This window comes from Salvelinus namaycush, chromosome 40 (assembly GCF_016432855.1).
Source record: "Salvelinus namaycush isolate Seneca chromosome 40, SaNama_1.0, whole genome shotgun sequence".
NCBI classification, from domain to species: Eukaryota; Metazoa; Chordata; class Actinopteri; order Salmoniformes; family Salmonidae; genus Salvelinus; species Salvelinus namaycush.
The window spans coordinates 10883819-10909542 of NC_052346.1; the positions used below are offsets into that span (position 1 = coordinate 10883819).

The 25724-nt window shown below is 42.2% G+C and overlaps 1 protein-coding gene across 1 annotated transcript; it reads right to left on the reverse strand.

The window, feature by feature from the left end:
- Window positions 1–386: 386 nt before the first annotated feature.
- Window positions 387–25481, reverse strand: LOC120033446 (E3 ubiquitin-protein ligase Midline-1-like). The gene is made up of 9 exons (XM_038979805.1): window positions 24728–25481; window positions 11045–11140; window positions 8166–8273; window positions 7058–7206; window positions 6783–6910; window positions 5852–5995; window positions 2982–3143; window positions 2519–2726; window positions 387–2236 (listed from the first exon to the last, which is right to left on the reverse strand). The coding sequence occupies exons 1-9, from the start codon at window positions 25439–25441 to the stop codon at window positions 1888–1890; spliced, it is 2058 nt and encodes a 685-aa protein (XP_038835733.1). The 5' UTR covers window positions 25442–25481; the 3' UTR covers window positions 387–1887.
- Window positions 25482–25724: the final 243 nt, after the last annotated feature.

Consider the following 25724-nt stretch of genomic DNA (forward strand, 5'->3'; position numbering starts at 1 on the left):
TGTTGTTTTGTCTGAGGCCCATATTGTTTTGGGTAAGGCCCATATTGCCCGGTCACACCGTTGCCCCTGTGAACCAGAGACAAAAGCCTCTAGCGGACCAGGAAGAGGCCCTGTTGTCTACAGGAAGTTCTCAGGATAAAGTCACCAGCTTGTAGGCTAAACTTAGACATAGGTGGCTGGTTGGGTTGGTTTATGGTGGGAAGGCAAGAAAAAACGATATACTAGGCTACGTTGGTGGTCGGTAACTATTGCTAAAGTTATGTTTACGACAAAGTGTGTATGTGTGTGTGTGTATATGTGTGTGTGTGTGTGTGTGTGTGTGTGTGTCGGTGTATAAAATATACAGTACAGGAGGCAGTAAACAAGTTAAAATGTATCTTTCTTTATTGAACCTTTGACAATCGACAAATGCTAGTTCATATTTGTACAGTGACACAAGCATTCCAATCCTCTTTCCTAAAATAGTGTCCACAGGATTCAAACATACAACTGAATTTAAACAGTTTTTGTGGTAACATTAAAGAGTAGATAATCGCTGCATCCATTACAAGGAAACAGATAATCCCAAACCACACCTAAGACACATATTAATGAGTGAACCAATCCATTTTGTTCCTTTAAAAACTTAAAGATGGTCTGTAAAATATCTAGATGGTCCTTCTTTCGAAAGAAGACAGATTAAAAGAGAACATAATACGTTATGTACATCATGGAGTGCCTGTGTGTGGTGGCGAGACGTATCCTACAACGTTTGAGTTCATGGTCACTGGGTCATACAGTGGTCAAGCTGAGGTCAAGCTGTGGCTAGTGGTGGTATTGACCTTGGTGTAATAATGACTGAGTTTGTAAGTGGGGTGCTTCCCTGTGTGACATATGGATGACAAATGCCCAGAGGCATGGTTGTTGTCATTGAAATGTACCTCCCAGCGGCCACTGGACCTGAATAGAGAAATGATTGTAATAATCTTGTCCTCACTGTAACTAACAACGAAGTGGAAGTGTTTTTCAGTTCAGGTTTGTGACCTGAACTGTGACCAGTTCAGGTTTGTGATTCACTCAGGAGAGGACAAAGTAGTTTGCATTATTTTCATGGATGAAAACAGGATTTGAAATAGACCTGAGAAATTCTCACTAACATGCATGGCTGAACTACAAAAGACCTATCCCATTGCAAAGAGGACAAAACATGACAAAAATTAAAGACGCAATTTGTTGTGTTTCCCTGCTTGTCTAAAATGCACCAGTACTTCTACACTTGTGGGTTTAAGGTACTGTAAGGAAGAAAGTAATTATGTTGTCACAAAACATGTATAATTTACACATTAATGTATTAGGACACAATACTTTTTCTAGATTAGGAAGTAACATCGATAAATTGCATCAAAATAATTTCCCTAGATTTATAAATGTCTCCTATCCTTGGTAAACTGACCATAAATAATGTATGAACAATGTGTAAACATAAGGGAAAATGTACATATTGGAATTTATCTAGGCTATTTTCTTACACTTCAATAATGAATATCTATCATATAAGAACAAGAAAATGGGAGTAAAATCATTTAAATTCATGGCTACTTTGGTTCCATAGTCATGAAGGTGGGAGTTGGGCAATGCTATAATTCACAACTGTACAGCTATGTAGCTCTGTCCTTCTTTCCCACTACAAACAGCGTTATGGGGTTGAATAGAGAGAGGGTGGTCTGTGCAATTGACGTTGGCCCAAGGGGTGGTCCAAAGTGCCTAAAATGAAATGAGGTGGTAGCATGACGTTTTCTGGGATGATTCAAGACTGAAGACGACCTTTGCTAGTTCATAGAGGCCCAAAGTGCCTTGAAGGTGGCTTAACCTAACCTAACCCAAACCGACTCTAGTTCCACGGGGGTCTCAGTCCTGGGTTTTTAACCCTTCTAGGTGTTCAGGGATGGGCAGACCCGTGAGAACAGTCAGACACTTGTTCCATACGTTGAAGACAGGGCACACGGGCTGGGCGAAGGACACGTGGAACGTGTGCAGGTGCTGCGAGCCCACGGCGTCGTAGAAGGTAAGCGAGCCGGCGTCGTAGTCCAGCAGGACGCCCACGCGGCGCAGGTGGGGCGAAGGCTCGATGGCCAGCTCCTTGCTGTTGTGGCGCACCACCCACGAGTTGTTGCAGCGGCACAGGACCCAGGAGGCCGAGTTCTTGCCGATCCACTCGTGCTTGGGGGCCGACTTGTAGGCGATGCCCACCGCATACCTGAGGAGAAAGAAGTAAGAAGACACTGTTAACAAGCCTCTAAAACCCAAACACTTCAACACTTTTGAACACTTACCAAGTGTTAAAAACTCGTACTTATTAAATGTGCATTGAATGGTTCTCTGCCTACATTGTATAAATGTGCCTTAAAGTGACTTAGAAAGGGGCGTAACATAACCGCCCCTCTATCTCTGTCATTCTAGCCAGCCAGATCCAACGGGCCAAACAGCATGTGGTTCAGAGCAAGACATTGGTCCATCAGGTCACCCAGGTCTAACTCACCATGTGCTTCCTCCAATCAGGGCCTCCCAGTAGTGGCGTCCGCTGTCGATGTAAACGTTGCCGACGACTCCGTAGCTACTCTGGCTGGTGAAGCGCTCCTGGCCGTGTCCCTTCTTCGATGCCGTCTCGTCGCGCTCCACCGTCAGGTTGTCATGGGAGACCTTCAGCTTCTTGTGGGCGGACTTGGGGTCCAGCTTGAATGGTTGGCCTGGACGAAGAGGACGGAGAGAGACAACATGGTTAAGTTAGCAAGGGGCTAGGATAGGATAGGCTATGAAGGCAGCAGCTGTATGTATGGTGTCCATATTAGGACACCATCCCCGACATGTGATGCTGTCCTAATATGGACACTGTATTGATACATAATCCTATGACCATATTAGGTAAGAATCACAAGATACTTCTCTAAAACTGCATGTCATTATGCCAAGTTTCCTTATATCGTAATGTATGGAGCCCTTACTGTTGGTTTTGAGTGTCCCTGGCTCACTGCTGCGGGCACCTGCCTGGTTGATGGCTTTGACGATGAAGATGTACTTGGTGCCACTCTGCAGGCCGTGGACGGTGTAGTGGTTCTGCTTGATGTTAGGCACAATCATCCAGCTGTCTGCTGAGTTACACAGGCCTGGGAGGGAGACACAGACACACAGTTACAGTGTTGTCATGCATACACACTCACCTATGCATTGGTGCGTAGGAGTGAACACACATATGTCTCCGTTTGCACACACGTAGTCACATAAACATACACAGAGTGGCTATAACAGACCCACAACACAGACGACACATGTACAGTACACATACTTTGTTGTTGAAGTGTTGTGGCCTTGATAAACCTTGAAAAGCAAACATTTTCAATTAATAAGGTCACTCGTAAACTGCTGAATTCCAGGACATAAGCAAAGTTCATTGTCACATAATGAGGAAATTATTTACTTTGCTTGCCTCAGAGACAGCCAATCCTCAGCCAAGGTAAGTATCATACTTGGACCAAATATCAACATTCACCTAATTAAGTCCATATTTCCCCAAACATATTGTATTTTTTCATTCTTTAGTTAGCGAAGTCTTATCTATAGTGTAAGAGAGGTGTAGATTTGAGTCTGCTTGTGTTAGAAGGGGAGGAAGTCGATTCATGTGTTCCTAGGAGACCAGAGCTATAGGATAGAGAGGAGTGGTCCAAATTCCACTATCAGTCATTTCCTCAATCAATTCTATGGCCTTTTAATCATACCCAAGTGAGAGGGGAAGGATACATGATCAGTGTGTTCAGACAATGATTCTTGTCCAAAAGGACTTTGGTGTCGGAGGGTGTAGTAAACATGTGGAATTAAGGGGTCATTTATCATACAAAGTCAATCCATTATGACAAATGGCAGGGATGTTCAAAAAGACAGTCAGCCAGAATGCAACGCAGCACTATGCCATTAATAGTGATTAATTTATTAGGATCCAACACATTCCCTTTCTATTGCCATTCACTCTACTGCTATTCACTCTGTTTCATGTGGTTACTTTGGGTGTTAGGAGGGGGGGGGGGTCATTCACCTCTCAATGGCTGTGCTGTTCCGTGGGACTGGCTGTGCTGTACATAAATAGGCCTATACTAAGCTGTGCTGTGCCACAATGATGCCCGTAGGCTTAATTCTCTGACAGAGCGGCATCGTGCTGAGTGCACAGTGTACTCTCCGTAAGCTTCACACGACATCTGCGAACCCATTACACCTTTTTGTCCGTCCCTATAGGCTACCATGTACCATCATACCCCGTCATCATGTCTGACGTGTGTTCTGAAGGCTGCCCTGCTGTGAATGTATCGTGCACTGTGAATGTATAGTGCACTGTGAATGTACCGCACGTTTGCCAATATTTGAAATGGAAACGCGCCATTCTCACCTCACACATGGCAGCCATTTTGGAACGGAGTGCCTGCCACACATCATTTACATTGGTGAGAGAAAACGCAGTGAGTTATTAAATGACCCTGAGTGAGACCCTATGAGACCAGTGTTTGCCGTCACCCGTTTTCCTCTGCCGTGTTTTCGGAGACATTTCTAAGATGTGACGTTGTGACAACACCTCAGACTCAGCCCAGAGCTTAGCCCTGGTGATTGGATGTGAAACTAGAGCGGGAAGAGAACATAGCGTGTGCAGAGGATGAGGAGAGGAGGAAGTGGAGAAAAAACACGTGTCACATTGGGTTTACGCCACCCCTCATTAAAAGTGCTGATGTTGGTAGACTTTTTTATTTTTTATTAAAAAGGCCCTAAGAGAGTCTTCTGCTCAATGGAGTTCCAAAGACAGCATCTGACACAATTGTTATGTTCAATTATCATTCAAGGGTGAACATGGGAGCCTTCTATTATACATTTATGTTCATTCATTTTGTATATCGGTACCGAAAGACATTCAAAAAGGCATTCAACTTGGGGGCACTGGAGTTTTCATGATTAAAGCATGATTAAAACATGATTAAAGCGTGGAAAAAGCCAGCAGCTCTTGTTCCAAATTGCAGCAACGCTGGGGATGTATTACAATATTAAAGCTATAGTTCTGGTATTTTTCAGTTTCTTCTCTTTTTTTTAGCTGTTGCTAAATGATATTACTTGAAGTGAAGTTAGATGCTCACAATACGAGACATCATATCCTATTTATTCTCATGACATCCTATAACCTTGTTTGCTAGCCGTCCACTTTCATCAAACCACACTTCCCCCTCTGTTCTCTTCATCTAAGAAGCTATATTTCCCATCCCCTGACCTCATTTTATATTGCTTGCCCAGCGAAGTATGCATGAGTGTGGCGTTCAGGCGTGATCCGTGGGGGAGGAGGGCTCTGAGCACTGATTCGTGTTATGACTGTAATTCGCTCCGAGTCAGCTTGTCTCCCTCTCTCCTTCCCACTCTGTCCCCTTTGACACTGTAATAACTCAAGCTGAGATCCTGAGATTTGCGCTCACCCCATTGGCCCTAGTCGACCGGCTCGGTGAGAAGAAACGCATGATTCGGTTTTGATTCTTAAGTCCTCCAGCTGTTTGGCTTTGCACTTGATTTATCGCGGGGCTTTGAGTTGGAAAATACAAAATTTATCATCAGGAGAGAGTTGTGAGCACAAAGTGTTCTCTCAAGGTGTTCTGTGCACTTACTAGCACCATTGGCTGGCCGTGTGAAGATACCATTGTGTGTCTGGTGGTGTGTCTGGTATGCCAGAGGGTAGTTTAACTTACACCCTGATACATACTGACAACATTGGCTTGACCTATGAAGGTAGTTGTGTGCTTGAAGGTGTTTCTGGTATGTGTGACTGCCTTTTTGCCTACACCCAGATACTTACTAACAACGTTGGCTTGCCCTGTGAAGATAGCATACTGAAGCTCATAGGAAAGCACTGTGAACTCGTCGTCTGATGTCCAATGGACGGTGATGGTGTCGTACGATGCAGTGCAGAGCTCTTCTCTGATGCCCGGAGGACTTGGCGCTAGATAAGGGTAATGAGAAATTAGAGACGGGTAAGAATGGAAAATGTTATGCGTTATGGCATAACAATGGAATAACAGCGGTTCACCTTGGAGCATGTCGTTTGACCTCAAACAAAGTACTGTGGCTCGTAAAAGAGGACTGAAGGCTAGTGACTTATATTGATTGCCATGCTTTTGTTTGCTAATGATCATTTATAGCCCAGATGATATTTCAGAGGTTGACAGTGTGATTTGGCTGATGGCATATTTCTCTTCTCTCATCTCACCTCTCTCTCTCATCTCTCTCCCTCTCTTTCTCTCTCCCTCTCTTGCGCTCACCCTCCGCCAGTAAGTACACATCGATGACTCAGACTAATTCACTTAGTGAGCCAGCCTTCAAGCGAAGCCCTCTGCCATCGCAAAGACCTAACAACAACCTCTTCCACGATCTCATAGAAACCTATTCATATGTGTACTGCAATAACATGCAATAACATTGACAATAACAAAGACAATTTTGACATTATGTAGATGTGGAACTTTGCACCACAGTAAGGTTAAGTGCATTCAACCACATTTTTAGGTTATGGTTGTAGAGAGAGATGCCAACTCATGCTCTTAACAATAGATTATAGCTACATATATTGTCAGTGCTTTTATATAGTAGATATCATGATATAAAGCAATACCATGACATAGGCAACAATATTACAGTATAATCACGATATTGCCAAATTATACATTGTATTGAACTATCACTTTTGGCGCCCACCACTACTAGTAACCAGAGCTGATTGTACTCTATACCTGTGAGGTAGTCCAGGCTCTCCAGCAGCTTCTTCTCCTTGGTGAAGTCCAGAGCGAACGTGTCAAACGTGTCAGTCAGGTTGATCTCTGGAATCAGGACCTGAGAGGAGGCGGTCGCCATGGAAACCCTAACGCAAACACATATCCCAGAGGGTTTAGTTCACAACTATCCCACTACGTTGCACATTGGATTGACCGTGAATGGCCAATGGTTAGTCAGAGAGCCAGTGTTCGTAGTGAATTTCTACCACACTCTCCTTGCTGGCCTGGCTCACCTTTCGGTGATACTCTTGGCGGTCTGGAGGAATCGGGCATGGTCCGTCTCCTTCAGGGTCTGATCGGCCTGGGTGATGAGGGCAGAGGACCTCTCGATGCACTGCTTACAGTTGGAGATCTGCTGGGCTAGCTTCCTGATCCGGACTGCCTATAAAGCAGATAGGACAGAGGGGGGTTAGAATGGGTTAACCTAATGCGAGGTTTAGAGAGAGTGATTGAGGGCTGTGAAATGTGGTTGGTTGGATGTTGTATTTAGGTCAGACACACTACCCTCATCAACATGTTCTGACCCACTCTCACTAAACAACTAATCTTTGGTTTCATTCGTATGTGTATATTTCTGTTGCAAATTTCTGGTATTTATGTGAAACAACTTGTCACCCGCATCCTATATCTGGACAATACCAAAGGTGTAGAAGCAGGGAAAAATACCAAATTGTCTCTCTATCGTCTCAGCGGCAACCGCCCACCATAAAGGATTTCCATTTAGGCAGGTTTTCATTTCCAGCCGAAAGGTCAGAGCTAAACTGCCTCTTTGGCCCCTGATATTGGTACTTCTACATTAAGGCCCCGCTCCTGACTCAAGTCCTGACACGAGACCAGGAAGGAAGGAAGTCCCGCCCTTTAAACTGCAGGAACCTGGTTTCTGACTAACCCTGGACTGCTATGGTAATTCCAATACAGCAAGGGAACTGAAGCAAGTAAAAGTAACACAAAGTGTGAAGTCCTTTTCATTTCCTCTCTGACTACAAATAGTTAGCTTTGAGCGAATTCCAACTCAGTCAGTCAGTAAAGATAATTGAGACATGCCCTGTAGGTCGGACATTTTGATAATTGAGCATGGTCCAATTCCCCTGGTGACCTTGTTCAAATGTTCGCTTTGCATCATAAATGAACAGATTGAGAGTGAACAGACGGTTTGACTTTCCAACAGATCCAATGCAGACCCCGAACAGAAGGCGAGAGACATTTTCCCTTCTGTTGTTTCACTATTACATTCCCTCCCAGGACTTACAGTTCAGACTGCAGCTCAGTGAAAGTGCAGAGGATTGTGTGTGTGTTGGATGGGATTCCCTTTTCAAACCATTGGCCACTCCTGGAACTTACCTTTCCCTCCTTGATTTTGGTCCCAATGATCTGTCTCCTTTGCTGGATGATATCAATCAGAAGGTCGCATTCTTCCATCAGCTTTCCCTCCTGCCGTGATGCATTGACCTGAGAAACACAAATGAAACATAATTCATCCGTCTGATAGTTCATAGCCTTAAAGTAAACTGTAATTACAAACCATTTATTGTTCTACTTACCGAGAGTTAGACGAACTCATGGATGCCATTTTTATGTCTGTGTGCATTATGAAGGAAGTTAGAGGTAGTTTCAAGAGCCAACGATAACTAGCGTCAGCACAATGACTGGAAGTCTACAGGAACGCTAGCGTATGGCTTGCGCTAACGCTAGTAGGCAGTGGCTCAGCATTGGCTTGCAAAACTACCTCTAACTTCTTTCATACCGCATGCAGAGATATAAAAATGGTAGCCACGAGTTCATCTGACTCTGGCTTTGTCGAAAGACGGACCTCACGGTATCCCATTAATGGTTTAAAATGATCAAAATGTCCGACCTGTCTCAGGGCAATGATTTAGAAAAAAGTTGAAAAACATGAATTGTCAGAATCTTGCAGTATCCATTTAAAGCTATAGTTCAACTAATGATAATTCAGATGTCAGTTGGTTTTGCATTGCAAATAATATCCTCCAGGTGAATGAATCAATATTGAACCACAGTACCTTAATGTGTGTTTGTTTCTGGCTACTACAGAAGATAAAGAATGCCCGCGCCTGTGTTTTGCTGAGTCTGACAGTGCTCAATTCTATGTAGCATTTGGATCATTTGGAGCATTTGTGATTGTTGAGTGCATGCACACTCAGATCCACTTTACTAGCCACAGGCCTTTGAAATAGATGCCTCTTTGGTGCCCATTTTTATGTCCTGGTGAAACACAGATTTCACCACCTGGACAAGTTTCAACCGAAGCGAAGCGAAAAAGCAGAGAGGGGAGTCATGAAAGAGGGGATTGTTTGAGAGTTGCCAAGCCAACGAGGTGTGTTACGGTCACTCCCTGGTGTGGACAGGCTGTTTATGATATGAAAGGGACTCATTGAAACGCACACAGATCCGTCTTTCCAACGCCAGTAATTAGGTTCCTTCGCCCTATGAGTGGGTTTCTCTACTGTACGTTCACAGGGTTTAGAGGAGATCATGGGTGAGTGCCACTATCTCTCCCTCTGATCTACTATGGAATATGTGTGGATTTTAGGTCTTATGAACCATCTATGTATTACAGTAGGAGATGGATGTTCAGTGAGGACATACTGTATTCCTCTTAAATCATTCTAGCATCTCTTGAAATCTTAGATTCATTAGATTAGTTGAATACTTATTAATTAGCCCCGCATTTCTGTCTTTTTCTCTCTCTCCCCTATATACCTACAAAAACAGTCAAACAAGCACACACACACATGCTGTGGCCATGTTGCCATGACAGCGTCATGAGTACACGTGGCTGACACACTGTGGGCTCAGCCTTTGGCCATGGCAAGGGGGTGTGTGACGGACATGACAGAGTCTTTGGCAGGAGCATAAGTGATTCTTTTAACCCGAAGTAAATGCGTTTCTGGGGAATTTGCACGTCAAAAGAGCTCAAACTTTTAACAGAAGGTGGAAGAGAGGCTGATTTGCTTTAGAAGGCTTTCAAATATTTAGCGATCTCTCCAAAAAGTACACACACGTCCTGTGTACTCTCTTTAAGTGCTGAGAAAGGGTGTCTTTCCGGTCCTTGCACATTTAGGCACAGTGATGATGACTATACTAAAAATAACTCGAACTGTAATCCTTGGGGTGGATATAGCAAATTAAAATCTACAGATTTAATGACGTTGTTTCATGAGTTGCACAATAATTATGCAAGTCATTCCACATTCCTCAATTATTCACGCGGATTACTTTTGCAAAGTTGATTCACTGAGCACAAGCTGCACATACACACGCGCACACACACACATACAAAAACACAGAAACGCTCGAGAGTTAGCCTATACACTCATTATTTAATGGGTGGAAGTGTGTTTAAAAACCATGTGCACATTCGTTCCGACCTACATCCACCATGAAAACGAGGTCAGATATTTTTCTCTGATGCATTATTTAAATACATCCGTTTTGAAAGGACCAGGTTTGTGGATTTTAAAAGGCTAAATGAAATGACCAAAGTGGACCTGCGGCCTGTCCTCAAACGTTTTAGTGTACTGGTCACAGTGGCCATGGAAACATAAAACAATCTCTGCTTAGAGTATAAAGATAAAGATTCAGGACATGTCATTTCCTAGCCCACTCTTCCACCATGGGGCTGTGACTCTTTCCTCTCAGGCACTTCTAATTTGAATCATCACAGATCAAGAACAAGTGGCTATGGTCAGAAAGTCTTAATCCAGAAGAACCTTCATTAAAGAAGTGGCACAACCAATCTTCGTATAGATACATCAGTATAATCTGATTGTATTGTACATGTGCATATTTAAATTGGACACGTATATAATATAATACATTTTTATAATGTGTTGCTTGACAACTCAATTATTAGTAGCCTACATATCAGGAAAACATTGTGCATTTTGAAATTGTAGAACAAGATTCGATATGCAAATTCAGATGAGCAAACTCAAGCGGAGACAGGAGCATCTGTGGCCACATAAACTACTTCAAGATGACATGACAGCACGGGCATAAGCATGTCAGGGAAATCATCATTCTTCATTTGAAATTTGACATCAATACAAAAATTAACAAAGTTTGTAGTTTTCTCTGAGGTGAACAGCATACAGTGAATTGGGCTTGCATCGCATGCACTACACTAACTAAATACAGCATGCCCCTTGCACGTCCACGCATCTCTGAACTAATAGCATGGTCAGTGACAGAGCGCTCACCTCTACATTTTGACAGGTTTGGATCAACTTTCCCATCAACCCCTCCAACTCATTGTTCCTCTTGACCAAATGACTCAGGTTGGAATCCAACGCTTGCTGCAAAAGAAAGAGAAAATTACTATTGAAGACAGAGGAGAAAACAACAATTATTGTCCTTGTTTTTCTGATGAACAAGCCTGAAAAGCAACCTACCATACTTTCAAGAGAAAATAAACACAAAACCAAGCTGATCAAAAGGTGTTAGAGGTCCTACATTTCTGTTTTAGAGAGAGCAAAATCATGAAGCCAAAACAGAGAAGCTTCCTCTTCCTCCTCCCCCTCTTCCTCCCTCTCCTCCTCCTTCACCTCTCCTATTCCCCTTCCAAAATCTCATCCACGGTTGTCACATTTGCTTTTGGACAATTTGGACACTAACCTCCGGGCGCTGCCCCTGTCCCTCGTCCCGATACCGCCTCATCCCGGTCACTCAGTCTCCGAGCAGGACTCACAGCCAAACACTACTGGCAGAGCCTGAGCCAGAGCCTGAGCCACTCCAGGAAAAAAAACTCATGCATATACCCCCCCGACCGGCAAATGAAGCGTCAAAAGCTCCTCTGACAGCCCATCTACCTATCAAAGAGCTGTTCTTCCTGACGTTTTTTCCCCCCTTTTCCCCTTCCGCCTGCCTGTCTTCTTTATTTCAACATTCTATCATATTATTGCCCAACCGACCATATTAAGCCACAATGTGATGTTCAGTAGAGATTAAATGGAGTTGCCCCATGGGTAAACAACGTAAACAACAGACGAGCCTGGCAGAAGAATACGGTTGGGGGGGTTTACCAGTCTAATGGATGGCCTTAATACGACGATGACATAAAAAAAAAAAACACATTAAGGACCATAGGGGATGGCATGATCAACAGGGGTGTAAAAATAACTGAACCCATGCAGGAGAACAGCAATACTACAAGGACTACTAGCGTGTCTTCTTGCTTGATCTCACATATTGAATAGGTATCACTGGAAACCAAAACCGTAGTTCAGTCACCAATTAAGGGGTCAAACAGTATACCCCATGTGACTCCCTCCATTATGGTCTCCTCAGCATGTTCAATCTAATGTCCGATTGAAAATGACGTTAATACAATGGAATTTGTCCCCCACGGTCCTGAGAAGATTGATTCAAATGTCCCTGTTGTAAATTTGTATTAGGGTCAGGAGAAATGACTCTTGATCTCATGTATTTATAGCCAATATTCTCAATCTACTGAGTTTAAAGTGGACACGCTCTGGGTTGAGGATATTTATGAAGTATTTTCTTCTTCTTTGCCTAGTAAGAGGTCAGAGTAAATCAGAGTGTCAGAGGAAATGTGAAAGAAGCATCTGTTACATGTCTTGAAACTGTTGTACAGTAAATCATGTATGACAATGTTGGGGTGATCCAAGCCTGTTGTCTGTAAACGTGTTGAGTAAATAAGACACACTGAGAGATAAATCATGTGGATAAGACCTCTGTTGAAAGACCTTGGGCTGAATGGAGTAAAGAAAGGTCTATGATGGTAAAAGGAAAGACTCACATTAAGCAGGAGGCACATGGTTGAACTCAAACTCAATGCAATTGTCCTATTTATAGATATTTCAAATTGTTTGTTTTTAAAACCAAAATGCCAATAAAGCAGATAGAATACCTAAATCCTTATAGTCAGTTTCTATTTTGAATGTTCTCTCAGCAGGAGATAATGTACTATATGAAATGACAGCCTACTATATCCATTTACCAAATACACTAGTTCTCTTCATTGCAAAATATCACTAGCCACATTTCTGTAGTTAACATCTCAAACTGGGAGAAATCCCTGGTCATTAGTGGAAGGGTATATGGAAACTTTTGAGATTTAAATACAGTTCTATAAAAAAAAGTGGCCTACTCCTGAGTGTGGCCAGATGACATTGAAGGCAGTTGCAGGGAGTTCTACAAAGGAAATCGATTCTAATGTCTTTCCTTCAGCATCTGTATCTAATCAAAAGAAAGCTACCACTCACCACACTTTTAATGGCTTCTTGCTACTTGACCTTCTAAGATCCCTGTAAGAACCCTTTAATATGAGGGAAAAATGTTTACTATTCAATATCTCATAATATCTATATTGGAGGAAACACCAAGGGCATCTAAAAAACGATTTATGTGACACGATCACAGCATAAAGAGAGCTGAGGACAGGCAAGGCTGTTTTTATCTTAATGCAAAAGTCAACCTATAATGTATGTGTGGCTTGGAAATACCAAAATTGTTATACATTTGTAAGTATGAAAATTTTTGGATGTCAATTTCTACTCCGTTGTTTGCCTTTATGAACAGTGTGACTCAGGGGTACTAGGATCACGACTTTGCCCTTTTCTCCTTCTCCCATACGCCGAAGTGAGCATCCCACGAAAGATGCGTGAGTCCTAGGAGGCCAACCCTCTTCACACCCCTGAGTAAAATAAATGAATCATTGCTATGGTGCGTCAGGTCCTGTACCTTTATACTGTTAACAAGGTCACTGATAAAACATGGCATGTGACATAACTTCTTCTGCATCCTCTACATCAGGGCAACTAGACTGGTTTTCATGCTTTGCCTGGCATTTAATTACATGCAAGCGCATACCTGGATTCGCTGGTCAGACACTGATTTGAAAAAAGAACAAAAGCTAGCAGACAATGGCCCCCAAGACTACATGTCCTATCATGTCAGTGCCCATTCCCCAATATTACATAACACAATACCAAACGTCTCTGAGCAACAGGTTCCTGTTCGGAATAACAACAAAAACATGTTTTATCCCTGTTTTAAATCACTGTGTGTGGTATTGACTGACATGCAGTGATGTTAGACATAGTTAGCCTCAGGCAGTGATGTCATGGGAGTAGACCGATTATCCTATACCGTTGCTACACCACTGTCTCTATCACATAGGCAGGTGGGACGTTGTTTTCCTGCTCACTCTGTGTCCGGGTGTCCCTGAACAAGCAGTCTGATGCTCTGAAAAATGTCTACCGGATCATCACACATCACAACTCCCTCTAGTGCTGTTGTTGCAGCCAGGTCACACCAGATCCACTTCAGTATTCAACGTTTGTCCAGGTTCCCAGGACGTCGGGAGATGCCTTCGATACCATCCACTAGGGGCAATGTGAGCACCTATTACCATCTAGTAGGCTCGCGGCTTGATAGGCCATTGTGGATTAGGATAGAGGAAGGGCTTGCACCGCAAGCTACGGCTCAGAAGATCGAGCTTTCAATCCCAGTGCTAGGCACTCTTTTGTATTTAGAATGTTTTAACCCTATCCCAAACAGTTGGAATTAATGCCTAAATTTAACCGTTACGTTTTTTCTGTTTTATCCCTTTGAGAACCACAGTTGCAAAAATGCAACGCTACCTATAAACTAAAAAATTATGTCAAACACTATATGAATTTCCTTAGAACCATATTTATTTCTTAGTAGTATTTGTTGTGTGTCAGTATGATTACTTTGGCATTAGTAGCCTCTGAAACATTAGAAACCTACAATGGTCCCCTTACAAAAGCATATGTTGGTAGCCATCAATGCAAGTACATGACATGAGCCATTTTTTGCTGTCTTCTCTAAGATGTAGTGATTATGTAAAAATATATATATACTGTACCAGTCAAAAGTTTGGACACACCTACTACAAAATGTAAATAGAATAATTTTGGTCATAAAGTCAGTATCGTCTAAAACAGAGTTTGGAAGCCTACACTACCAGTCAAAAGTTTTAGAACACCTACTCATTAAAGGGTTTTTCTTAATTTTGTATATTTTCTACATTGTAGAATAATAGTGAACACATCAACACTATGAAATAACACATATGGAATCATGTATTAACCAAACAAGTGTAAAACAAATCAAAATATATTTTATATTTCAGATTCTTCAAAGTCTTTGCCTTGACGACAGCTTTGCAAACTCATGGCATTCTCTCAACCAGCTTCATGAGGTAGTCACCTGGAATGCATTTCAATTAACAGGTGTGCATTGTTAAAAGTTAATTTGGGGAATTTCTTTCCTTTGTAATGCTTTTGAGCCAATCAGTTGTGTTGTGACAAGGTGGGGGGTATACAGAAGACAGCCCTTTTTGGTAAAAGACCAAGTCCATCTTATGGCAAGAACAGCTCAAATAATCAAAGAGAAATGACAGTCGCTTCATTACTTTAAGACATGAAGGTCAGTCGATCAGAAAAATGTCAAGAACTTTTAAAGTTTCTGCAAGTGCAGTCGCAAAAACCATCAAGTACTATAATGAAACTGGCTCTCATGAGGACCGCCACAGGAAAGGAAGACCCAGAGTTACCTCTGCTGCAGAGAATAAGTTAGTTGGAGTTAACTGCATCTCAGATTGCAGCCCAAATAAATGCTTCACAGAGTTCAAGTAACAGACACATCTCAACATTAACTGTTCAGAGGAGACTTCGTAAATCAGGCCTTCATGGTTGAATTGCTGCAAAGAAACCACTACTAAAGGACACCAATAATAAGAAGAGACTTGCTTGGGCCAAGAAACACGAGCAATGGACATTAGACCGGTGGAAATCTGTCCTTGAGTCTGATGAGTCCAAATTTGAGATTTTTGGATCCAACTGCCATGTCTTGTGAAACACAGAGTAGGTGAACAGATGATCTCTGCATGTGTGGTCCCCACCATGAAGCATGGAGGAAGAGGTGTGGGGGTGCTTTTCTGGTGACATTGTCTGTGATTTATTTAGAATTCAAGGCACACTTAACCAGCATGGCTACCACAGCATTCTGCAGTGATATGCCGACCCATCTGGTTTGCACTTAACTTCTTTGGGACAGGGGGGCAGTATTGAGTAGCTTGGATAAAAAGGTGCCCAGAGTAAACTGACTGCTACTCAATCCTAAAAGCTAGAATATGCATATAATTATAATTAAAGATTTGGATGTTTGAATGATGTCTGTGAGTATAACAGAACTCATATGGCAGGCAAAAACCTGAGAAAAAATCCAACCGGGAAGTGGGAAATCTGAGATTTGTACTTTTTCAACTCTTTGACTATCCAAGACACAGTGGAAATTGGGTCATATTGCACTTCCTAAGGCTTCCACTAGATGTCAACAGTCTTTAGAACCTTGTTTGATGCTTCTACTGTGAAGGAGGAGGGAATGGGAGCTGAATGAGTCAGATGTCTGCCAGAGTGGCATGAGCTGGTCATGCGCGATCACGTGAGAGGTAGCTTGCGTTCCATTTAATTCTACAGACAAAGGAATTCTCCAGTTGGAACATTATTGAAGATTTATGATAAAAACATCCTAAAGATTGATTCTATACTTAGGTTGACATGTTTCTACGAACTGTAAGTTTGGATTGTGTACTAAATGCTCAAACAAAAAGGAGGTATTTGGACATAAATTATGGACTTTATCGAACAAATCAAACATTTATTGTGGAACTGGGATTCCTGGGAGTGCATTCTGATGAAGATCATCAAAGGTAAGTGAATATTTATAATGCTATTTCTGACTTTGTTGACTCCACAACATGGCGGATATCTGTATGGCTTGTTTGGGCTCTGAACGCTGTACTCAGATTATTGCATGGTGTGCTTTTTCGGTAAAGCTTTTTTGAAATCTGACACAGCGGTTGCATTAAGGAGAAGTTTATCTGTAGTTCCATGCATAACACTTGTGTTTTCATCTACAGTTATGATGAGTATTTCTGTAAATTGATGTGGCTCTCTGCAAAATCACCGGATGTTTTGAAAGCAAAACATTACTGAATGTAACGCGCCAAAGTAAACTGAGATTTTGGATATAAATATGAACTTTATCGAACAAAACATACATGTATTGTGTAACATGATGTCCTATGAGTGTCATCTGATGAAGATCATCAAAGGTTAGTGATTCATTTTATCTCTATTTCGGCTTTTTGTGACCCCTCTCTGGCTGGAAAAATGGCTGTGTTTTTCTGTGACTATGTACTGACCTAACATAATCGTTTGGTGTGCTTTCATCGTAAAGCCTTTTTGAAATCTGACACGTTGGCTGGATTTCCAGCAAGTATAGCTTTAATTTGGTGTATTGCATGTGTGATTTCATGAAAGTTACATTTTTATAGTAATCTATTTGAATTTGGCGCTCTGCATTTTCTCTGGATGTTGGCCATGTGGGACATTTGCGTCCCACATATCCCAGAGAGGTTAATGGGACTATCATTTGTTTTTCAACAGGACAATGACCCAAAACACAATTCCAGGCGGTGTAAGGGCTATTTGACCAAGAAGGAGAGTGATGGAGTGCTGCATCACCCGACCTCAACCCAATTGAGATGGTTTTGGATGAGTTGGATGAGAGAATGCCAAGAGTGTGCAAAGCTGTCATCAATGCAAAAGGTGGCTACTTTGAAGAATAAAACATAAAAAAATGTGTTTAACACTTTTTTGGATACTACATGATTCTGTATGTGTTATTTTATTGTTTTAATGTCTTCACTATTATTCTACAATGTAGAAAATAGTAAAAACTGTCACGACGTGGCCCTTTGGGGGTGTATATTGTGTCTCCACCCCCTCTATCACTCTCCCCACCACAATTTTATGACATTATGCCAGGTCATAAATACCTGGTAGAACCTGCCATGCATTATTAACAAACTATAGCTTTGGCAAGTCAGTTAGGACATCTACTTTGTGCATGACACAAGTCATTTTTCAGACAATTGTTTACAGACAGATTATTTCATTTATAATTAAGTGACAGATTATTTCACTGTATCACAATTCCAGTGGGTCAGAAGTTTACATACACTAGGTTGACTGTGCCTTTAAACAGATTGGAAATTTCCAGAAAATGATGTCATGGCTTTAGAAGCTTCTGATAGGCTAATTGACATCATTTGAGTCAATTGGAGGTGTAACGGGATGTATTTCAAGGCCTACCTTCAAACTCAGTGCCTCTTTGCTTGACATCATGGGAAAATCTAAAGAAATCAGCCAAGACCTCAGAAAAAACATTGTAGACCTCTACAAGTCTGGTTCATTCTTGGGAGCAATTTCCAAACGCCTGAACGTACCACGTTCATCTGTACAAACAATAGTACGCAGGTATAAACACCATGGGACCACGCAGCCATCATACCGCTCAGGAAGGAGACGCGTTCTGTCTCCTAGATGTGAACGTACTTTGATGCAAAAAGTGCAAATCAATCCCAGAACAACAGCAAAGGTCCTTGTGAAGATTCTGAAGGAAACAGGTACAAAAGTATCTATAGCCACAGTAAAACGAATCCTATATCGACATAACCTAAAAGGCCGCTCAGCAAGGAAGAAGCCACTGCTCCAAAACTGATAAAAACGGCAGACTACGGTTTGCAACTACACATGGTGACAAAGATCGTACTTTTTGGAGAAATGTCCTCTAGTCTGATGAAACAAAAATAGAACTGTTTGGCCATAATGACCATCGTTATGTTTGGAGGAAAAAGGGGGAGGCTTGCAAGCCAAAGAACACCATCCAAACCGTGAAGCACGGGGGTGGCAGCATCATGTTGTGGGGGTGCTTTGCTGCAGGAGGGACTGGTGCACTTTACAAAATAGATGGCATCATGAGGAAGGGGAAATGATGTGGATCTATTGAAGCAACATCAAGACATCAGTCAGGAAGTTACAGCTTGGTCGCAAATGGGTCTTCCAAATGGACAATGACCCCAAGCATATTTCCAAAGTTGTGGTAAAATGGCTTAAGGACAACAAAGTCAAGGTATTGGAGTAGCCATCACAAAGCCATGACCTCAATCCTATAGAGAATTTGTGGGTAGAACTGAAAAAGTGTGTGCGAGCATGGAGGCCTACAAACCTGACTCAGTTACACCAGCTCTGTCAAGAGGAATGGGTCAAATTCACCCAACTTATTGTGGGAAGCTTGTGGAAGGCTCCCCGAAATGTTTGACCCAAGTTAAACAATTTAAAGGCAATACTACCAAATACTAATTGAGTGTATGTAAACTTCTGACATGCTGGGAATGTGATGAAAGAAATAAAAGCTGAAATAAATCATTCTCTCTACTATTATTCTGACATTTCACATTCTTAAAATAAAATGGTGATCCTAACTGACCTAAGACAGGGAATTTTTACGAGGATTAAATGTCAGGAATTGTGAAAAACTGAGTTTAAATGTATTTGGCTAAGGTGATAAGGTCATATCGTGTATATTTGACTGTTGTGTATGGTTGTCTCACCAAGGTATCTCAACATGAATGCACTAACTGTAAGTTGCTCTGGATAATAAATATTGCTATCACAAATGTATAATTCGTACAGTTCTTTATAAAAAAAAATATGTTACAGAGTTCCCCTGCCGAGGGCACTGTGGGACTAACTTCCAGCATGTGTGTCACATTTGACAGTGCAAAGCCTAGCAGTACTACTTATTTATCTGAGAGTGAGGTGGATATATAGCGTTTTGGAATGAAACTCTTCATACGTTGATAGACAAGTAAGAGATAGACAACCAAATAAGAGTAACTTCGATGTTTCCTTTACATATTGAAATAATACAAATGTATATCTTTTATAATTTATTTTATGGTAAAGAGGTAAGACAGGAGGTTATCTCTTCAAGTTAAAGCAGAAAGGACAACCAAATATTATTTAAAGTAAGTTAGATGTTCTTCATACATAGAAAATCCACGAAATAGTTGATCCTTTCAACTTCAACAAAAATGTTGATAGCAAAATACAGTTTTGTAGATAGATCAAGTTGATGCATTTTGCTATTTCAGACAATATAACTTCATTTTAGATGCACTGTGCCCGAAATGATTAACATCCTTGATAAAGATGAGCAATAATGACTGTATGAAATAAATAATATTAATACTAAGCTAAACTGTAAGCAAAAAAAGGGAAATTATATTATTTTATACTAACCCAATTGCTCAGAGAAAGAGATTTTGTTTAACAAGTAGTATTTCTTATCACTCAAAAAGGTAGGTGTCAAAATGATTGACTCCCCTAAAGATTCTTATAAATAAAGTAATCAAAAGTTTAGTATTTGCTCCCATATTCCTAGCACACAATGACTACGTCAAGCTTGTGACTCTACAAACGTATCGGATGCATTTGCAGTTCGTTTTGGTTGAGTTTCAGATTATTTTATGCCCAAAATAATTATATGGTAATTAATGTTTTGTGTCATTTTGGAGTCACTTATGTTGTAAATGAGAATAGAACATGTTAATAAACAATTCTACATTAATGTGGATGCTAACATGATTACGGATCATCCTGAATGAATCATCAGTAATAATGCGTGAGAAAGTTACAGAGGGTCAAAGATCATACCCCCAGGACCCACCAGGACATGCGCCAGCACGTCAATGCTTTGATACATTTTCATGTGGTTTTTATAGAATTTTACGGTTTTCTTAACACAAATTCTTCCTACCAATGATGCCCTATGGTGAATTTTTGCAACTTTTCTGTAAAAAAAAAAATAACCCTAAACCGTAATCGAATGCATATGCTTGGGTCTCACAGGGTTTAACCCTGTCCCAAACCTTAACCCTTACCTTAACCAGTCGGAATTAATGCCTAAACACGGCTGTGGAGTTTTGACGTTTGTCCCCCCTGTGCAAACGTTGAATACTGAAGTGAGACCATAAGAACTTGTTGGTTATTGAGCAGAAGATACCGAATGTTGTAACAGTCATAGACTGTATATCACATTCTCTGATGTACTGTATATCAACTTCTCACATCTTGCTTTATTCTTAATGTGTTTGTGTTGCTTGTGTATCTTGTCTCAGTGTTAGTTTGTTTGTTTGTGTGCCATTATGTTCTCCACACTTTATCTGCGTCAACTTTCTCTTCATCTCCATCAGTTCTCCATTTCTCCTGTTTCATTTTCCCAAGCTGTTTCTGTCTGATAGAAACTCAGTGATTTTGTTTAAGGAGAAAGGCAAGCAGCTTTGAGTTATTTACTGTCACTTAATGGACTCCATGCCTTCATGTGCACACCATGTGGGAAAGTTGCAGGATCCATCCATGAAGTACATCTGCATTAATTCCATGTGATTTTATGCCATTCGTTTTGTTGACATCAAATGTATACAAAATAATTTATATCACTATTTACCATCTATTTGCAGTGTTCATGATAAACGTAACGTTTCTCCTGACACTACTCTGCCAGTTGTGCAAAATGCAAGCCATAATGCTGCATAACGTACTGTACATGATAACACTTCAGAAACAGTCAATGCTTGTGTTGTCTGTGGTCCGTCCCTTGGCCTAGACCCTTGAGACACAAAGTCATCTGCATGGCCAGTCATAGATCAGAGGCAAGGCTGCAGGCAAAGGGTCTTGACCGTGTAACAGTATGACTCAATTACTCCAGGGGGAAGAAGTTGTAGTGGGGCTGAGTAAAGTGAAGAGTTATGGCCAAGACAGGAGCTGTGCCACTGGGGAGGGGAGGAAGACAGAGGACAGTCAAAGGTCATTGCTTAGCTACTACAAGTTTATCATGATTCTGCATTGTTAGATCAGCGCTTCCTCTATGACCCAGATCCATGGACCTCTGATGCTATTTTGAACCATTTCCTCTCTCTGTACGTTTCCGTGAAATGGTAATTTTATCTCCCAAAAGGAAAGGGTGTAGCCACAATGACCTAGCCCCTTCACAGAGGCCCACTGCCACCCCTGAAAATACTGCAATCATAGGACAGTAATTTCCCTTCAATCGTTTGGTAGCTCCATCTAATATGAGTGCACATTTAATGATCCTTAATGTTTTCTTTCATGAGTAATTAAAAGTGAAATCAATACTGCATGAATTTTACATGGTGTGGTGCAAAGGGTTCTAGTAGTAGTGACCTACATTCGAGCTTCGCCTACCCTTACAGGAGTGTTTTCATGATGCTACGCATCTTTAAATCCTTCAAAAGGTGAAGCGAGAGAGATTAGACTACAGCACGAGGCCTTTTGATGCAGGTCTGTCGCAGAGTGAGAGTATTAACCCATCGTAAGCCAATCCTGGGTTGTGTTCATTCGGCTCCAAACGGAAGCAAATGTTTGTATTCTGTTGGTTAATTGTTACTGGAGTCAAATAGGAAAATGTAAAGGATTCTCAACACTGAGAATATTACCCCCAAAAAAGATCCACTTCACTGGACATACATCAGCATGTTCTTCCTCTACAGTAGGTAGAAATGTGTTTATTTTGCAATTGCAGTGCACACGTGGTTTTGCGTTGTCACTGCATCAGGAATTATCTCCATTTTATAACCAAGAACCCCAAAGCCATAGCGCAAGTCTGTCATCATGCACCCAGGTACCCATTCTAGTTTTGAGGGGGGCAACATGCATAATATGGAAGTGAGACAGAAAGACACGGTAGTGTAGAATAAAAAACGCTCCATCAATGATTCATCTCTCTGAAAAACAAAAATAGCCAGTGCTTCATTTGAGCTGGATCTTTCCGGAATAGGATCCAACACCTCTCAGTTTTGCAAGGATCCGGTAGCCTACCTCTCGTGGCATGACATTTTCTTCCCACTGTTTGCAATACACACTGAACATAATAGTCAGTGTTTAATTTGGCCCAGATCCTGCCGGGAATAGGATCAGGCACCTTTAAGTTTTGCCAGGATCCGGTAGCCTACCGCTCCTGGCATGAAACATTATTTACACTGTTTACAATGTAAAAAATCTAATAAAAGATATCTGCCCCTTAAAAAAAGGTAATGTGAAAAGGTAAACCCGGCTCGGGTTTATGATTCGCGCAACATTATAGCCTGGTGGCCGTTGCTGTGAAAAGAGAGAGAAATACTCTTGAATCACTCACAGAACTAGAATGATATTCATTTTCTATGACCTCACTCCGTCTCTCTTGCTCTGATAGACATGAGCCTGCAACTATCACCTCTCCATCGGTGCACTAAATTATAGAATTGCTGCTGTCTGTCTGTTCTGAAATAAATGAAATAATTCAGAATACTACACCAGGAATACGTCTATAATTTAGCCACAGAGGATCAATAGCTTATTTAAAATAAATAGCATATGTGTGGATTGTGTGTAGCCTAAACACAAGGATTTGCCTCGGGAACGTGCGGCAAATCTGCCAGTGAATAGCATGCAGCCAAAACAGACCTTTCGCAATATTTCAAATACAAACGCAGGAAAACATAGGTTGAAAAGCAAATGGTTACTGCTGAAAAGAAAAGACTCTAATATGTCTGTGGGATACCAAAATATTTGATCAACTTCCAAATAGGCCTGTTCAGTTAACAGCATTGTTTTACAGAGTAAAACAATAGAGAGAGAGGCTGTTGACACCGGCGCATTGTCCATGACTGGTGAGTGAGCTGGAAAGCTTTTTCAGGATTTTAATTTCTTCCTCATACTGTACAAAATGGCAGTGTTTAGACAGGCAGCCCAATTCTGATATTTTTTCCACTAATTGGTCTTTTGACCAATCACATCAGAGCTTTTCCAGAGCTGATCTGATTGGTCAAAGACCAATTAGCGGGGAAAAAAGATCAGAATTGGGCTGCCTGTATAAATGCAGCCTTTGTGTGTCTCCACACACCTACGCCTAGGCTATTGATGGATTCAAGACAAGGTTGTTTTTATTTATCTCGGATTATAGCCTGTCATTTCTATAATTTTTGCTGATTTAAAAAAGATTCTGCTAAAGTCACCAGTCACTTAAAATGACGTAGAATTGCATGAAATGCTTTTATAAAAGGATACATTTTTCCCAGACCATAGGCAATGTGTTACTTCTGTAATCAGAACACTTTTCTAGACCGCTTAACATAAACAGAACAGATGGACCAGATTGCAAAAGATGCCAAACTGAAAATCAGTGATCACACATGGCCTTCTCACAAATCAAACTCTGGTCTTAATTTGTCCTGCAGAATCCATATAGGACACCTCCATCAAACACCAAACTTCTGGGGACCACCATGCCCTAAAATACACCCTTCTTCACATGGCAGCAGGCCCCCATCCGACAGCCCCCCTGAGTGTGCTTCAGCTCCCCCCTGAGAGAGGGGGTAATACCAGGCCATCTCCCAGTGGGCCCTCCCTAACAGCATCTAACACCACCTACCAGTCACACTCAATTAAACCAACCCCCACCAAATGGAGCGATTACCACTGTTTAACCTCAACCTACTGGATGCAGCCAGCTTCCTCATCACTAATGAGCCCCTATTTTCACACTGCCTGCACAGGAGAGATGCAGAGAGACCCTCTTGGTATTTTGGGGCGGTGAATTAATTGTACTAATTGTATGATTAGGACACTCCGCTAATGATGAAACAAAAAGATGATAACATCATTTTTGTTGGAAATTTAGGCTACATAGTTAGTGAGGATTATAGTGCACTCAAAACAAAATATAGTAGCTGTATTTCTTCAACACAACATTACACTTACAAAGTCACACCTGCGATGGCGAGTGCACAATCGGGCATCTCACTTTCTCACTCTTTTCACTTCACACACAGCTTTCCACAGCTCCTCACTTCTCGCTTTTAATTCTTTACCCCGTCACACACATTATCCACAGCAGTTCTGATGCCGCCTCTCCTCAAAACAACATGTCCACCAGCAGAGCATAGCGACCAGGTTCATGTATACATTCAAAAAGTCATCCCTTACCTTGAGTTTCTCGAAGCGGTCGCTCAAGGCCGCCACCTGGTGGTCTCGGTGTCTTCCCACCAGTTTGCACAGCGAGCAGATGAGCTGTTCGTCGGTGACGCAATACATGTTCACTTTTTCCTCCTCGTGCTCCAGGCACTGCAGCCCCCGCAGGTGGCAGTCCGGCATGGGCTCAATCAGACGGTGGCCCGTGAAGGGCTTCTTGTTGGGGTGCGTGGCGCGCAGGCACTCGTCGCAGTATGACACCTCGCATGTCACGCACGTCTTGACGGCGTTCTGCGGCGGGTCCTGCTCGCAGAACTGGCACTGCACGTGGCTGGGCGGCGTCCCGGGGCTGGTCATGGCGGTGGAGGCGGGGACCAGGGCCAGGGCGAATCGCCCGGCCTTCTCGCTAGGGGAGTTGGGCCCGCTGTGAGGCAGCAGGGCCAGGGGGCCGGAGGAGGCGGCCCTCTGGACGCGGTCGATGATGTTCTGGAGGGTGACGTTGCGTTTCAGTCCTTCTAGGCCACGCTGCGGACTGAGAGAGATGACATAGCGGCAGGTGGGGCACTGGAATGCTCCGATGGACTGGACGGGCTCGTTGGAGGCGCAGTGGGATACCAGGATGCGATGGGCGCAGCCGAAGCACAGGCTGTGGGCGCAGGGCAGGAGCAGTGGGTCCTCAAAGAGCTCGAGGCAGATTGGGCAAGTCAGCTCTGACTCCAGCGCGTCCATCCTCTCAGGTGGAACTCAGGCGCGGGTGTGTCAGCGAAATCCAGGTTAACTGCTCAGCTATCTGGAGAGGTGGACAGAAAGGTGGACGTTCAGATAAATACACGTGAATGGTTATCTAAAGGTGACTGATCATTTCCATTGTCATCAGATGTAGCACTTCAATGATAATGAAGCGATAAATGAATCCAACAAAAACGTGGAGTGTTGAGCTATCAGAGCTTGTATTGTTTGAAATGTCCACAATATATGGGTGGCTGCTACGCTAAAAACAAAAGTTGAGGTC

Excerpts from the sequence above, each read along its gene's own strand:
- LOC120033446 (XM_038979805.1), bottom strand. The coding sequence starts at position 25,441 with ATGGACGCGCTGGAGTCAGAGCTGACTTGCCCAATCTGCCTCGAGCTC. Across the intron at positions 5,996-6,782 it reads GAGCCTGGACTACCTCACAG|CGCCAAGTCCTCCGGGCATC; the intron begins GTATAGAGTACA and ends ACCCTTATCTAG. Across the intron at positions 3,144-5,851 it reads AGGGCAAGCCAACGTTGTTA|GCCTGTGTAACTCAGCAGAC; the intron begins GTAAGTATCTGG and ends TCTCCCTCCCAG.